This window comes from Pinus tabuliformis, chromosome Q, assembly GCF_031772625.1.
Source record: "Pinus tabuliformis cultivar Carrire ecotype Pingquan chromosome Q, CPIR1, whole genome shotgun sequence".
NCBI classification, from domain to species: domain Eukaryota; kingdom Viridiplantae; phylum Streptophyta; class Pinopsida; order Pinales; family Pinaceae; genus Pinus; species Pinus tabuliformis.
In genome coordinates this window covers 152675470-152687896 of record NC_142296.1, presented here as the reverse complement: position 1 = coordinate 152687896, position 12427 = coordinate 152675470, and the positions used below count along the sequence as shown (strand labels likewise).

Sequence of the window (12427 nt, the reverse complement as noted above, 5' to 3'; positions counted from 1 at the left end):
CCTTATTATGTAGTCAAACTGAAGAAGACTCCACGTAACTGAAGCTCTAACTCTACACATGCCATCTTGATGATCATTCCAATGAACTGGAAATAAACTCATCCTAACTGAAGTCAATCTCATGAGCTCACACTCATGGCTAGAGAAAGACAAATCGAGGTCTTCGCTAGCTAAGGCACAAGCCAAAAGACCTTCACTCGCTACATTTTCAACAACCCTAGGGTTTGTGAACACAACCCTAGAACTAGACCGAAAGTATTGAAAATCGATGATTTCGCTAAAAGAAGAAACCCTAGCTCATGCAAGAAAGGCAAGGAAAGTGACATGTATTAATAGATGATGATGGGGATGATGAGTTTGCAGATGAGCAAGGATCAAGAGGGTGTTGTCAATTCCCTACAATCCTCAGATCAAAATATAAGTATTTCATATCCTTATTCCTTAATTATTATTATTAATTTAATTCTGGTTAACCTCTTATCTTTGTTTCTTTTGTTGGGTTATAATCATTTCTTCCGTGACCTCCTAATGAGGGTTGCACGTACATCGTCAAGGTTGCCAAGGCTTTAGCAGCAAATGGAAGCATTGGGAAGAACGAAGCAAATCTTGCGACAAGAAGATTCTCCCGGAGTGATTTGTGTTCAAGAGGGAGGAATTGTACAAATATATAGAATCGTGCCTAATGACTGAAAGAGCTCTTAGTTAAAAGGGAGCGGGCAAGCTAGTTTGAAGGATGCCATAATGGACGAAATTGTGTCGAAGAGAAGTCAATGATGACTTCCAAGAGGATCTACAAGATGAAGTACGTTGTAGATGGCAACAAAAACTATCGTCATGACAAGTTGAAACACATCAAGTTCATGGTACCACCACATCTAGAACATGGTACAAAAGGAAGCAGTAAGGCTCCTATGAAGATGAGAAAGTTGCTTACATTCTCACAAAGCCTTTGTTCCAAAGTGAAGTTTGTATACTTCAAGGACAAGTTTTGAGCAGTTGAGAATGCTTCCCTCAGTTAGAGGGGGCGTTGATGTTGTAGCATCAACGACAGACATTCTCCCTATGTCAAAGGTACTGACCAGGTTGCCATGTAATGTGGTTATGGAGAATGGTCCCGAGATCATCAAGGCCCAAAGTGCTCCATATTGGAGTGACTGCCAAAATGGTCCAGAGAGCATCAAGGCCCAAAGTGCTCCACTAGATTGCAAAGAAGTACTTGGCTAGTGGGCAAAGTAACTGCCTTTAGCATCAGGCAGTGTATTACCATTCAATTGGCATGAAGGAAAGGTAGTGGCCCACGGTTTCACCATACGTCACAGGTGTTGACCATGTTCCAGGTGACGACTTGGATAATTGGTGACCCAGGACTAGTATTATTAACCCCAAAAGGCCAGTGGGACCCCAGAAGGCCATTGGCCAATGAGTGACTAGAAAAATTTGCAAAGAGGATGTGTCTAGTGGGTGACTAGATTCCTTAGCATGATGTTGATGCAGGATGATTTCCATGTGGTTATGGAACAGAACATGAAGTGGATGGATACATCAACATAGATAGCTCATTTAACCTTTTCTTGGGATAGAGAAATTTTTCAACAAAGAGAACATATGAAGAAGTCAAGGTGAATACCTCCCTAACTAAGAGGGAGTGTTGAATTTTGATAGTTACGATTGGTATTCTTCAAATTTAAAAGAAGCAAAAATTCAAATTTATGTTCTTAAGTCGACTCCAAGTAAAAGAGGGAAAAACCAATTTTGAATTTCAAAATTCTGCCTCCAAAAGTCAAGTCAACTCAGTGAAAAGACACACCTACTCAAGCTCATTCATCCACTATATATTGCCATTCATCCTCCTCCATTTGGCACCAATTTGAATCACACCTACATTTGATCTTTTGTTTATCTATACAAAGAAGAGAGATGGAAAGAAGTCCAATGTTTGACCAGAATAGTCCAGCATTGACCGAGCCATATTTCGTCTTTGTTTGACTTCACACGTGTGGGAGCAGACCGAAGTTTTTTTGTGTATCTTTTTGGGCAATTGTCGAAATTCTGAGGAAGGTACAGTACCTATTTGCCTGAGCTGACCAGTTGTCCAAGTGGCCGAAATTTCTCATTTTGACCAAGTTTGATCTGGGCTTGTTTGTTGGTCAATTTGACTTTGTTTGACTGGAATATCAGATTGCATCTCTTGTTGAATTGAATTTCTCATAAGAAAAGGTTGTTGGGTTTTTCCCTAGTTAGGGTTTTCCAAGGTAAATTTTGTACGTCTCTTGTGATTGGTTGTCTCTTCATGATTCTATTATCATTATTGTTTTATAGCTAAGATTTTATATGTATAATTACTTAATGATGGATATGACACAAAAAATAATTAATTAAGAAATCATTGGAAGCAATTATCAGACTAGAAGATCATGAAAAATCAGCATGCCCTTTGTTTTCCTTTTTCTTAAATGTTTTGTATCACTAGAGTTAATTGCTATATTCCTCAAATAAAGAGAAGCTAAAAATACAAAACATGCCAGCTAAAGAGCTCCAATGAACTTATTATACCCATGCATCTTTGACTAGAACACCACATCTATGCTTTGTAATTTGCTTCATGTTGGAGATTTGACTAGAAATTCCCCCTACTCTTTTGGTGGACAGCGTGATGCCATAAATTTCTAGGTCCCATTGACAACTTCAGCTTGGACATCGACATTAATATGTTTTGTGAGGACTCATAATTGATTTTATACCTTATTTTGCGTCATAACCTAGTGACCTAATTTATCACTCTTTCTTTATAATGCACATTTGGAAGAGTAACTACAATTGAACTAAAATCAAGCGAAAGTCAGCTCACCCAACTTCACAAGAAAGCTTGACTGCCAAAGATTCTTTCAAATGTCATTTTAGTTGAAAAGTACTGAAAGAGAAGCTTGAATTTATTTAGAAATTAAGAACTTAATGTTGAAAATGTACTGAGCAAAATCTTCTAGCTTGTGCCTTAGCCAGTGAAGACCTCAACTTGTACTCAAGGCTTAGACTTTAGTTAGGATGGGCTATTTCCAATTCACTGGAATAATCATCAAGCTAGTATGCACAGAGTTGGAGGTTCAATTAAGTGGAAGTCTACATCAGTTTGACTACAGGATTGGTTGGTAGATCAAGTTCAGTTAGAACGAGTTGGGTCTTCAGCCTTGATTGAAAGAAGAGTGAGTTAGATCTCTAGCATTGATTGGAGAGAGCACAAGTTAACAACTCCAGTGATGATTGGAAGGAGAGCGAGTAACACTCTCAATTAACTCGTTATCAAAACTCGAGTTCTATATTTGAACTAGCCTAATTTAGCATGGATCAAACCTATAATAGAGAGGATGAATACACAAGTAAATACAATTGTGTTGTGCACAAAGGTTCGTGAAAAGACAAAGTTCACAAGTTGTGAGAGAGCTTTGTATGTGGAGAGCACATAGAGTTTGCGTCCTAAGTAATAGCAGATCACAAGTGCATTGGGATTTAGGAGCTAGGATCAAGGGTTGGCGGGGCAAGTCTAGGCTAGATCAGTAAGAGAACAACTTTGTTCTCAAGAGACTGATTGCTTTGTATTTGATCAATTTGCTCAATCAATAAATATCACATCAAGAAGATGGTTTTCTCAGTCGGGTTTCCCATCAAAAATAATTGTGTCAGTATTGTGTGTTGTGTTTTTATATATGTGTTTTTATTCTGTTGCATAGAATTTTTAAGAAACTTTGTATCTTGGTGAAAATAAACTATATTTCAATTTTCAACTATTCATCTAAGTAGTTGCAAGGTTTCATGGAAAATTTAACATGGTAGAGTAGAGATCAGTGTAAAGACCAGCACCAGATTGACCAATCAATGTAGAGTGCAAATCAAACAAAAGGCTAGAGTTTTTCTATTGCCGCTGAGTGAAGTTTTTTTACATGCGTTTTTTTTGGGTCGACACAATAAAAAAAACTGATTAAAAAAAAAGGTAAAAGTCAAAAAGGGCCCGATTTCTTTTATAAAGGGAAATTTAAAAAAAAAAAAAGTGTTGGGCCTTGGTGGCCAACATCCCAGTCACCACTAGTCAGTGGGCGGCCACTAGACCAACAAAGAATACACAACGTACCAACGCATAGAGGGCCGAACTGCGATGCCAGGTTGAAGGGGGCAACAGCTGAGATAATGGTGAGCAGGGGTCAAGGTGGCGGCAAAGGTTGCCAACGAGCCCGCAAATCGCCAACTAGCCACAACAGTGGCACCCGACAACTAGCCAATGAATTGATGAAAGAACAGCCAAGTGGGTGAGCACGTTGACGCAGGGGTAGAGCCAACAGGGCATGATCAATGTAGGCATTCATTATTAAGGTTGTCAAGGGAGACGTGGACAAGCCACCACAACAACTCGACGGCCACACACAAAGGTGATCAGAGCAAGGAAGACTCAATCGAGCCGTAGCGAGTAAGCATGACAACAACGAAGTGTGGATCAGCATGTCACGGGCAAAGCCACCACTACAAAGGGACTTGGACGAAAGAAGAAAGATATCTATCAGGAGTGTGCCAGAGTTGAGGAGAGAGTGGCAGAAGTTGTCGACATCAAGCTTGAGTCACCAAGGCTAACAGGCCATCAAGAGAGTCGTTGGTACGTGCAACACATGGGTAGAAAACTATGGCAAACAGTCAAGGATTGGGTTCAATCAAGGTCGAAGTGAAGCGGTATCTATCTCTACAGCCAATAGCTAAGGAAGTCACTGCAAGTGTTATGAGCATGGGCGAGGTGGTCAGTCATGAACAAAAGCACCAAGTTGGGGCGAAGTGGCAAGTAGGACTACAGGCAACTTTGTAGTAGGTAAAACAACAGTTGAGAATCGGGTTGAGAGGCAGCCACTAGGCCCCAAGTCGTAGCAATGCAGGGTACGACCAGCAGAAGGGATTGGATCAACAGAATGTTGGGATACAGTCAAGCCAACAAGCCAAGGAAACGTTGGTCGAGATAGTTGTGGGATAGAGTCGACTAGCAAAAGTTGCCAACTAACCCACGTGGGGATCTCTTGCTGGAGTGGCAACTGACAAGGACACCAAGCTGCTAGAAAAGTTGTGTTAGTAGCTGTAGATCCGGAACTTAGGCCAGAGGCATGGTCACAGCCCACAATAATTTGATTGCAATCGAGGATCGTGTTGCGGTCAAGGTGCCACATTGAGCATGATAAAGTAACTATAGGATGCAGTTGGCAGCGAAGAATCATTGGGTAGGGGCTCTGACGGGACAAGTTGCAAGTGTCAGCAGGGTTCAGCGGATAGAGCATGGTACAAAGGACAGTACGAAGTTTTCCTGCAAGATTGGCAAAGGTCAACCCTTAGAGGGAGAGAGGGAGACCATACTAATCAAGGGATTGGCAGCAAAATTCGTGGGTATCTCAAGGGACCGATACAAACCCACAACTGTGCTAGGAGTACTTAGCACAAGATCTATGTTAGTGACAGAGAATGAGCAAGAGGTTGTGAAGACTGAGTTGAGACCGAGGACTCAAACTTCTAATCTGGAAGATGTGTAGGAGGCCTCTTCCAAATCTATCAAGACCAGTTGGTATAAGCTTACACGATGGATGCTTAGGTGCAGGATCCTAGGAGCATGGTTGGAAGGAACAGGTTTTCATATCAAATTCCGCAAGAGAAAGCAAGGAAGTCTTCTAGTTCAGACGGAGCAATTGTAGCAGTGGATAACGTGGTGGTGTTGAAGATAGATCCAAGTGGATGAGGTTCTTCCAGAAATACCTTCCTCGCTAAGAGGGAGTGTTGAAAATGTCGCGAGCAAGGTCTTATGGCTTATGCCTTAGCCAGTAAAGACCTCAAATTGTCCTCAAGAGTTAAACTTCAATTAGGATGAGTTATTTCCAATTTATTGGAATAAACATCAAGTTAGCATTCGTAGAGTTGGAGCTTTAGTTAAGTGGAAGTTTTCATCAGTTTGACTACAGGATTGGTTGGCAGATCGAGTTCAGTTAGAACGAATTGGGTCTTCAGCCTTGATTGAAGGAAGAGCGAGTTAGATCTCCAATGTTGATTGGAGAGATCACGAGTTAACAACTCGTGTGATGATTGAAAGGAGAGTGAGTAACACTCTCAGTTGACTCACCATTAGAGCTCGAGTTCTATATTTGAACTAGCCTAATTTAGCATGGATCGAATCTATAAAAGAGAGGACAAAGGCACAAGTAAATACAATTGTTTTGTGCACAAAGGTTTGTGACAAGACAAAGCTCACAAGTTGCGAGAGAGCCTTGTTTGTGGAGAGCGCAGAAGTATTAGATCACAAGTGCGCTGGGATTTAGGAGCTGGGATCAAGAATTGGCATGACAAGTCTAGGCTAGATCAGCAGGATATCAGCTTTGTTCACGAGAGACTAATTGCTTTGTATTTGATCTATTTGCTCAATGAATAAATACCACATCAAAAAGAGGGTTTTCCCAGTTGGGTTTCCCAAAATAAATAATTGTGTCAATATTGTGTGCTGTGTTTTTATCTCTGTGTTTTTATTCCGCTGCATATGAATTGTTAAGAAACTCTGTATCTTGGTAAAATAAACTAGACTTCAGTTTTCAGCTATTTATCTTAGTTGCAGAGTTTCTTGGAAAATTTAACACTTAATTCACATGTCAGGATGTCCCCTGCTGTCAGGCAAATACCATCAAACCCTCCTTTCATGGTATACTCCATATATAGTGAGGGATCCCGTATTGTCAATCCTTAGCTATCAGACCTTTTCTGTTTGCAATTAATCACTTACAATACACCAGCCCAATATCTATATTTCTCACGTCATGTTTTCAATAACGTGATAAACAAAACCAAATCGCAGGTTCCTCCTAATTGTACACCAAAACTAGTGCTATATTAACCTTGAAATAGAAATTCTCTGGCTCAAGTGAGAATAGACTTGTATTTAAGAAATTTTAAGGAATGTAAAAGGTCACACTTTAGGATGGTTCAGAACCAAGTTCACTGAAACATTGGGTGCCATGTAGTGCTGTCTGTGGAAGTGATGCAACTCCAGATGGACTAAACAGCGCCTGGAGGATGGCAAAAACCACCCATAGTGCTAGTTAATTGCAACTTCTGCGGCATTTTGCAAGTTATAAAATCTCAATACCAATAGCCTAACGTGAGTATTTATATATTGAACAGGTCAATCATCTATTATTTACTTAAACACAATTGTTGGATGTTCAGTTTTCCCAGGCCAGGTTTACTTATGTTTCAGTTGGGTTTGTATCTGCCATACGCACACAAAATACTTTCTTTGGTTATAGGCATCTGGGCATTTCAATTTGTTGACACCTTTAACTGAAAGGCACACTATGGATCTAAAGTCAGTTGCTGTTGTGAGCAGATTTCTGCACTGAGAGCTATGTTTTGGAAATCAGGTTTCTTGAGTAAACTGTTTAATTGTAAATCAATGCTTATCCGGCATAATTGTATGTCCACCTTAGGCGCTCGGTTAGTAGCCCAACCCATTGAGCGTTTTGTTGTTGAGAATAGTGTAAGTCTAGTAAGCAACAGTAGTAGTACCAGTGTGCCCTCTACAAGGCACCTCACTAATCTCACAATATATACAGCCAATCACAATTCTTAAATCCATAAAAACAAACGTTTATGGCACATGTTTAGCGTCCTGACTGTTGACATGCATGTGGAAGATAAATGAGTCCGGTCTGCTCATCCTTTAGGCTTTTTCATTCTAATTTTAGGTGGCCTCTTGTACTTTACTAAGGGATTTTTGTATGGGCTTTTCATCTCGAATGGAATCTTTGGTCACTTTGACCCAGTCTGGCTTCTAAAAAATATTTTGATTCCATTTTTTATTTCTCAAACTTTTATTTTTTCTTAGAAGAAATATTTTTATATTCCCATGAGGAATATACATGTTTCGGTAACAAGGCTTGAAGTCATTATAAGGATATCCTCATTATGAGTTCAACATGTCACATGTCGTAATTGAACCCGGGTGGGGAGGATAACAAATTTCCCCCAACCACCCAAGCTACATCCAATTGACTTAATTTCTCAAACTTATTATCAAATGAGAATGAAACACAATTATAATGCATTAGCCGCACCCTAAGTCATCCCGTTCATGTTTGTGTTTGAATTCAAGGACATTTATCTACGTTTTGGCCCTTTTCCGGCCATATTTGCCCAAAATCCGGCAGGTGTTTGTGAGATTTGCAGGTTTGAGCTGTGTAGTTTGCGCAATCCAAGTGTCCCAGGAGTTTTCAGGGTGCTAAATCCATTTGAGCATTCAAAAATGCGATATAACCAAGAAGAACTTACAATCTCATGAAGAATTGAATCACCAGATTCGGGCTGAGAAGGCCAAAATGTAGAATAGTTAGACTGCACCATTAGAAAAACAGTTTGCCAGTCAAAAAATACTACAAGTTTCTCCATGAAGTTTAACATATACAAATTTATAAATTCATAAAAATTCCACATTGTCGATTTAATGAACCGCTGCTAGATATTCAACAAATTTCAGTTTTTTTATTGGGCAGTGGGAGGGAGGACGAGGAAATTACCATAAACAACAACCAAGGCCACACTATTTACCCATACAATCTTTTTGCAATTGCAATCAATGAGATCAGTGCCTCCTTCATGTTCTCTAAAGCTCTAAGGGTGCAGTTCAAAAGATTGTCCATTTGGACCAATTCGCTATAACACACTTTTTATTTTCAATTGCGATTGTGCAGATTAAATACGGTTCTGTGAGTGTAATCTGTGTTCCGAAATGTAAGAGAAGTCTTGTTTCGATAGTCATACTGTCCACAGAGTTCACTGGACAGTTCTCTGCAATGATACTGCAGGGGTTCTCTTAGTGTAATATACAATTCAGTAATGTAAGAGAATTCATGTTTAACCAGTCATACTGGCTGCAGGGTTTAATGGACAGTTGTCTGGAATGGCACCGCGGTTTCAATGGTGGCTCGACACTTTTTCGAAGTGAATTGTTCGGAAGTGATACCGTTGACTACTAACTGTTTTAGTAGTGACCAGAATTCAGTTTTTGTAATAGTTTAGGGGCCATGAGTAGATTTCATTTCAGTTTATTCTCATATATTATTTTATGAGATTTTGTCAATGTGTAATGCCCAATCTGGGTATGTAAAACTTATTTTGAGTAATGTTAAAATAAGATGGGTTATGCATTAAGATGGAAATGAAATGAAATTTTACCGTCCAATCTGGGTATGTAAAACTTATTTTGAGTAATTTTAATATAAGATGATGAGTTATGCATTAATGATGGAAATGAAATGAAATTTTAAAGTCAAGGAGACTAGATATAGTCTATGGGACCTTTACCAAGATATAAGTTATTCGCAGTTAATGAGAAAAAAGATATGTCAAAACCTATTTCAAAAATAAAAAATTACTTCACTTAAAAATCGGGTAACAGGACGGGAGGAGAGCTAACCGTGAATAAGAGTTAGGTTAAGTTCTCTGATGGGTACTATGACCACTGTGCGCGAAAGATCCGTCCCGGCAGCGAACAGCATCGATCCAGCGTGATGGTTAAGGCCGGCGCGGCGCGAACCGAAGGGCATCCCTCCAAAATCATACTGTATAATCCTATACACGTCCACGACGGCCGCCGCGTCACAGAACTCAACGCAGGCCGCAATCAAGCAGAGCAAGGCCAGGACCGTCTGCATCGATTCCGCCATCACTCTTTCCCCGCTCTTTTTCCCAACCGCAATCCGCAACCCCATATTAGAGTCTATATTGCAGAGGCTAGTGTTAATAAAATACGTAAAACGCCCGTTTTTAAGAAGAAAAATCTCTTAAATGTTTCATGATTAGTGTTTCGTTTCCCTGTCAAGGGTTTTGCTGTATTAAAAAGAGAGAGAGGTTAGAAACGCTGAAGCTGAGAAGATTTCTGGTGGGCAAAAACAGAATTCATGGATATTGCGGGTGAAGTGGAGAAGATTTACAGAGTAAACAAGCTCCAAATGATTCAGCCGAGTATCTTCAAGGCTTCTCCTTCTCCTAAAACCCTCGTTTGTCTCTGTATTCGGCTCCCACAGCTCTGAAACGAGGCCGTTATTTTATATGAATTTTCTTGTCAGACGAACATGGCCCGATTGGTTTGAAGCCTTGAATTTCTTTGCATATGTCGATTTTTTATTTTTATTTTTGGTATAAACTTGAAATTTTGTCATTATTTATAGGTGTCTTGTCCCATGTTCACTCACTTAATGGGAGAGAACTTGGATCGGTAGAACTCTTAAATTGTTAACTTATTATCCCCACCACCATCATGATGAGGGCAACTTCACCTTTCTTCCTTGTCGCATGGAGAATTCAAAGAACAGTTCAGAATTTTATGAGATAAATCAATTTTATGGGATTTATCGTTGGTAGTATTATTATAGGCTTAAATTAAGGGAGAGAGAGATAGTGTGTAAGTTTTAGTATTCAAGTTGTAAATATTTTTTTTTTAAATTAGATTGTTATTTGAAGTTTTTAGTAGTCAAATTGTAAATAATGTTTTTTTTAAATTAGATTGTTGTTTTAATTTTTGGTGGTTAGTGTTTTTGTTTAGTTGAGAGCAAATATGATGCATAATATTTATTTTTACTGTTGTTTTGAACTTAGAACTAGATTTTTTATCATATTAGATTGTTATTATTATTAATATTATTATTATTTAAATTTAAATTAGATTATTATTATTATTTGTTGTTTGGATATTTAAGTTATTCGGAGCTAAACGATTTTTTTTATTAATGACATTAACTTGTGATGTTTTTATTATTAGTATTAGATTTGTTGAATTGAGGCTCCTGATGATGAACCACATTAGTTGGTTCGAAACGCGTCGACAAAGGTTTTCTTCAAGTGATTTACGTCGAAACTCTACTTAATAAAAGTATCAGATTTCTTAATTATCTTTTATTTTCATCAAGATTAATGCCAATCAACATATAGAAGAGAACACAAGATATAGGCACGCTGCCAAGGCAAAACCTCCCTCAAGGGGAAAAACCCAGTCACAAAATCTTCCTTCAGTAGATTTAAGATGAGACAACCAAGACCCTTACAATTTGAACTCGAGACTACCTCCATCCATCAAGTCATCCTGATCATTCTTCTTCATACTTTGATCTTTGAAGAGATCATCTCTGCAACCAATCTAAGCTCCTCGATCCATTGTGATACTAAGACTTGTCTATTGTGATAGCACCATTGTAATAGCTTCACTATAAGAACACTGAATCACTATAATAGCATCACTATGTTATGCACCGAGACCTTCTTCCTGTGGTAGCACCGAACTAGATCCATTATAATATCACTGAAAAGTATGCACTGTATTAACACCAAAACTATAGTAGCATATGCCTTTTGTGGAAGCTTCGAATTGCAATCCGCATTATCATTTTTGCTGACTATAATTGCACTGAAATTCAAAAATCATCTGAACTGTCTTCTCTGTGATTTTATGCGAGCTTCTGTGGTGTCACCGAAAATGTTCTCTCCGAAATTTTGTTCTCTGAACTTGTTAACTAAGGAAGGCATTAAGCTGGTATATATAATAGTTTGTCCATTTAAATGAGCTGACATGATATTTTTGAAGAGCAGCGTCACTGAATTGAGCCGACATGCTGATATATAATTTTGAGGCCGACTTGAAGAGAATTCTTTCAAAAGCAAGAAGACTAGATGGATGGAGGAGTCTTCACATTTTGATTTTGACAATAACCTAGAGCCAACAATGGAGGCTTGACCTATACATTTGACCCAAGCATGAAACCCATGCTTTAACAAGTCAAATAGAATAATAATAAGATTATTTTCGCTTTCTTTTGACAAATATATTACATTTTGACTTCGAGTACAATAATGAAGACCAAACCTAGTTACATTTTCCAGCATTTGTAACCTAGAGGAATCGGCAACTGGGTCAGTTTCATACTCGCTTGACACGGGGTCAATTCTGGTCGCTATCACTATACCTATGGGAGCCTATGACCTGTCCTCCTCTCTGTAGACCGAGTCAGGACTTGGGGATTAAACCTTAGATCTCTTGGTTTGCATGATTTCACATCATTTTGATCATGAATTGAGCTGCCCCATGAGATAGATTATTATTATTACCAGTGTAGATCCATCTTAACTCCAGATCTACCATCCCCGTTGGGGGTGAGGAACGAGGACAGTACGAGGGAAGGAGGGAGTAGTAATCTCCCACGCGGCAGCAATTATGCATAGACGTGCTCTACAGTGGGCATTGGGAAATTGCTCGTTGAACGTTCTCGAGGCTCCTCTTGGTTTAATATTGATGGTGTTGGTCTAGATTTGTTATTGTAATTGTAGGGAAATGAGATTTGGTACATTGGAGGGTGATGCTAGTTCTGACTCTGCAAGT

At 39.1% G+C, this 12427-nt stretch overlaps 1 protein-coding gene across 2 annotated transcripts in view; it reads right to left on the bottom strand.

The window, feature by feature from the left end:
• The window catches only part of LOC149218711 (M28 Zn-peptidase nicastrin), a 171813-nt gene extending 161622 nt beyond the window's left edge, over positions 1 to 10191 (bottom strand). The window contains exons 1-2 of one of the 2 annotated variants that reach the window (XM_089384132.1): positions 9990 to 10191; positions 9473 to 9885 (exon numbers count right to left, since the gene is read on the bottom strand). In XM_089384132.1, coding sequence (XP_089240258.1) covers positions 9473 to 9767 — 295 coding nt within the window. In that variant the 5' untranslated portion in view covers positions 9768 to 9885; positions 9990 to 10191. The remainder of the gene's footprint in view (positions 1 to 9472; positions 9886 to 9989) is intronic. The other variant, XM_089384131.1, reaches the window with a different exon arrangement.
• Between the last annotated feature and the right edge of the window lie 2236 nt (positions 10192 to 12427).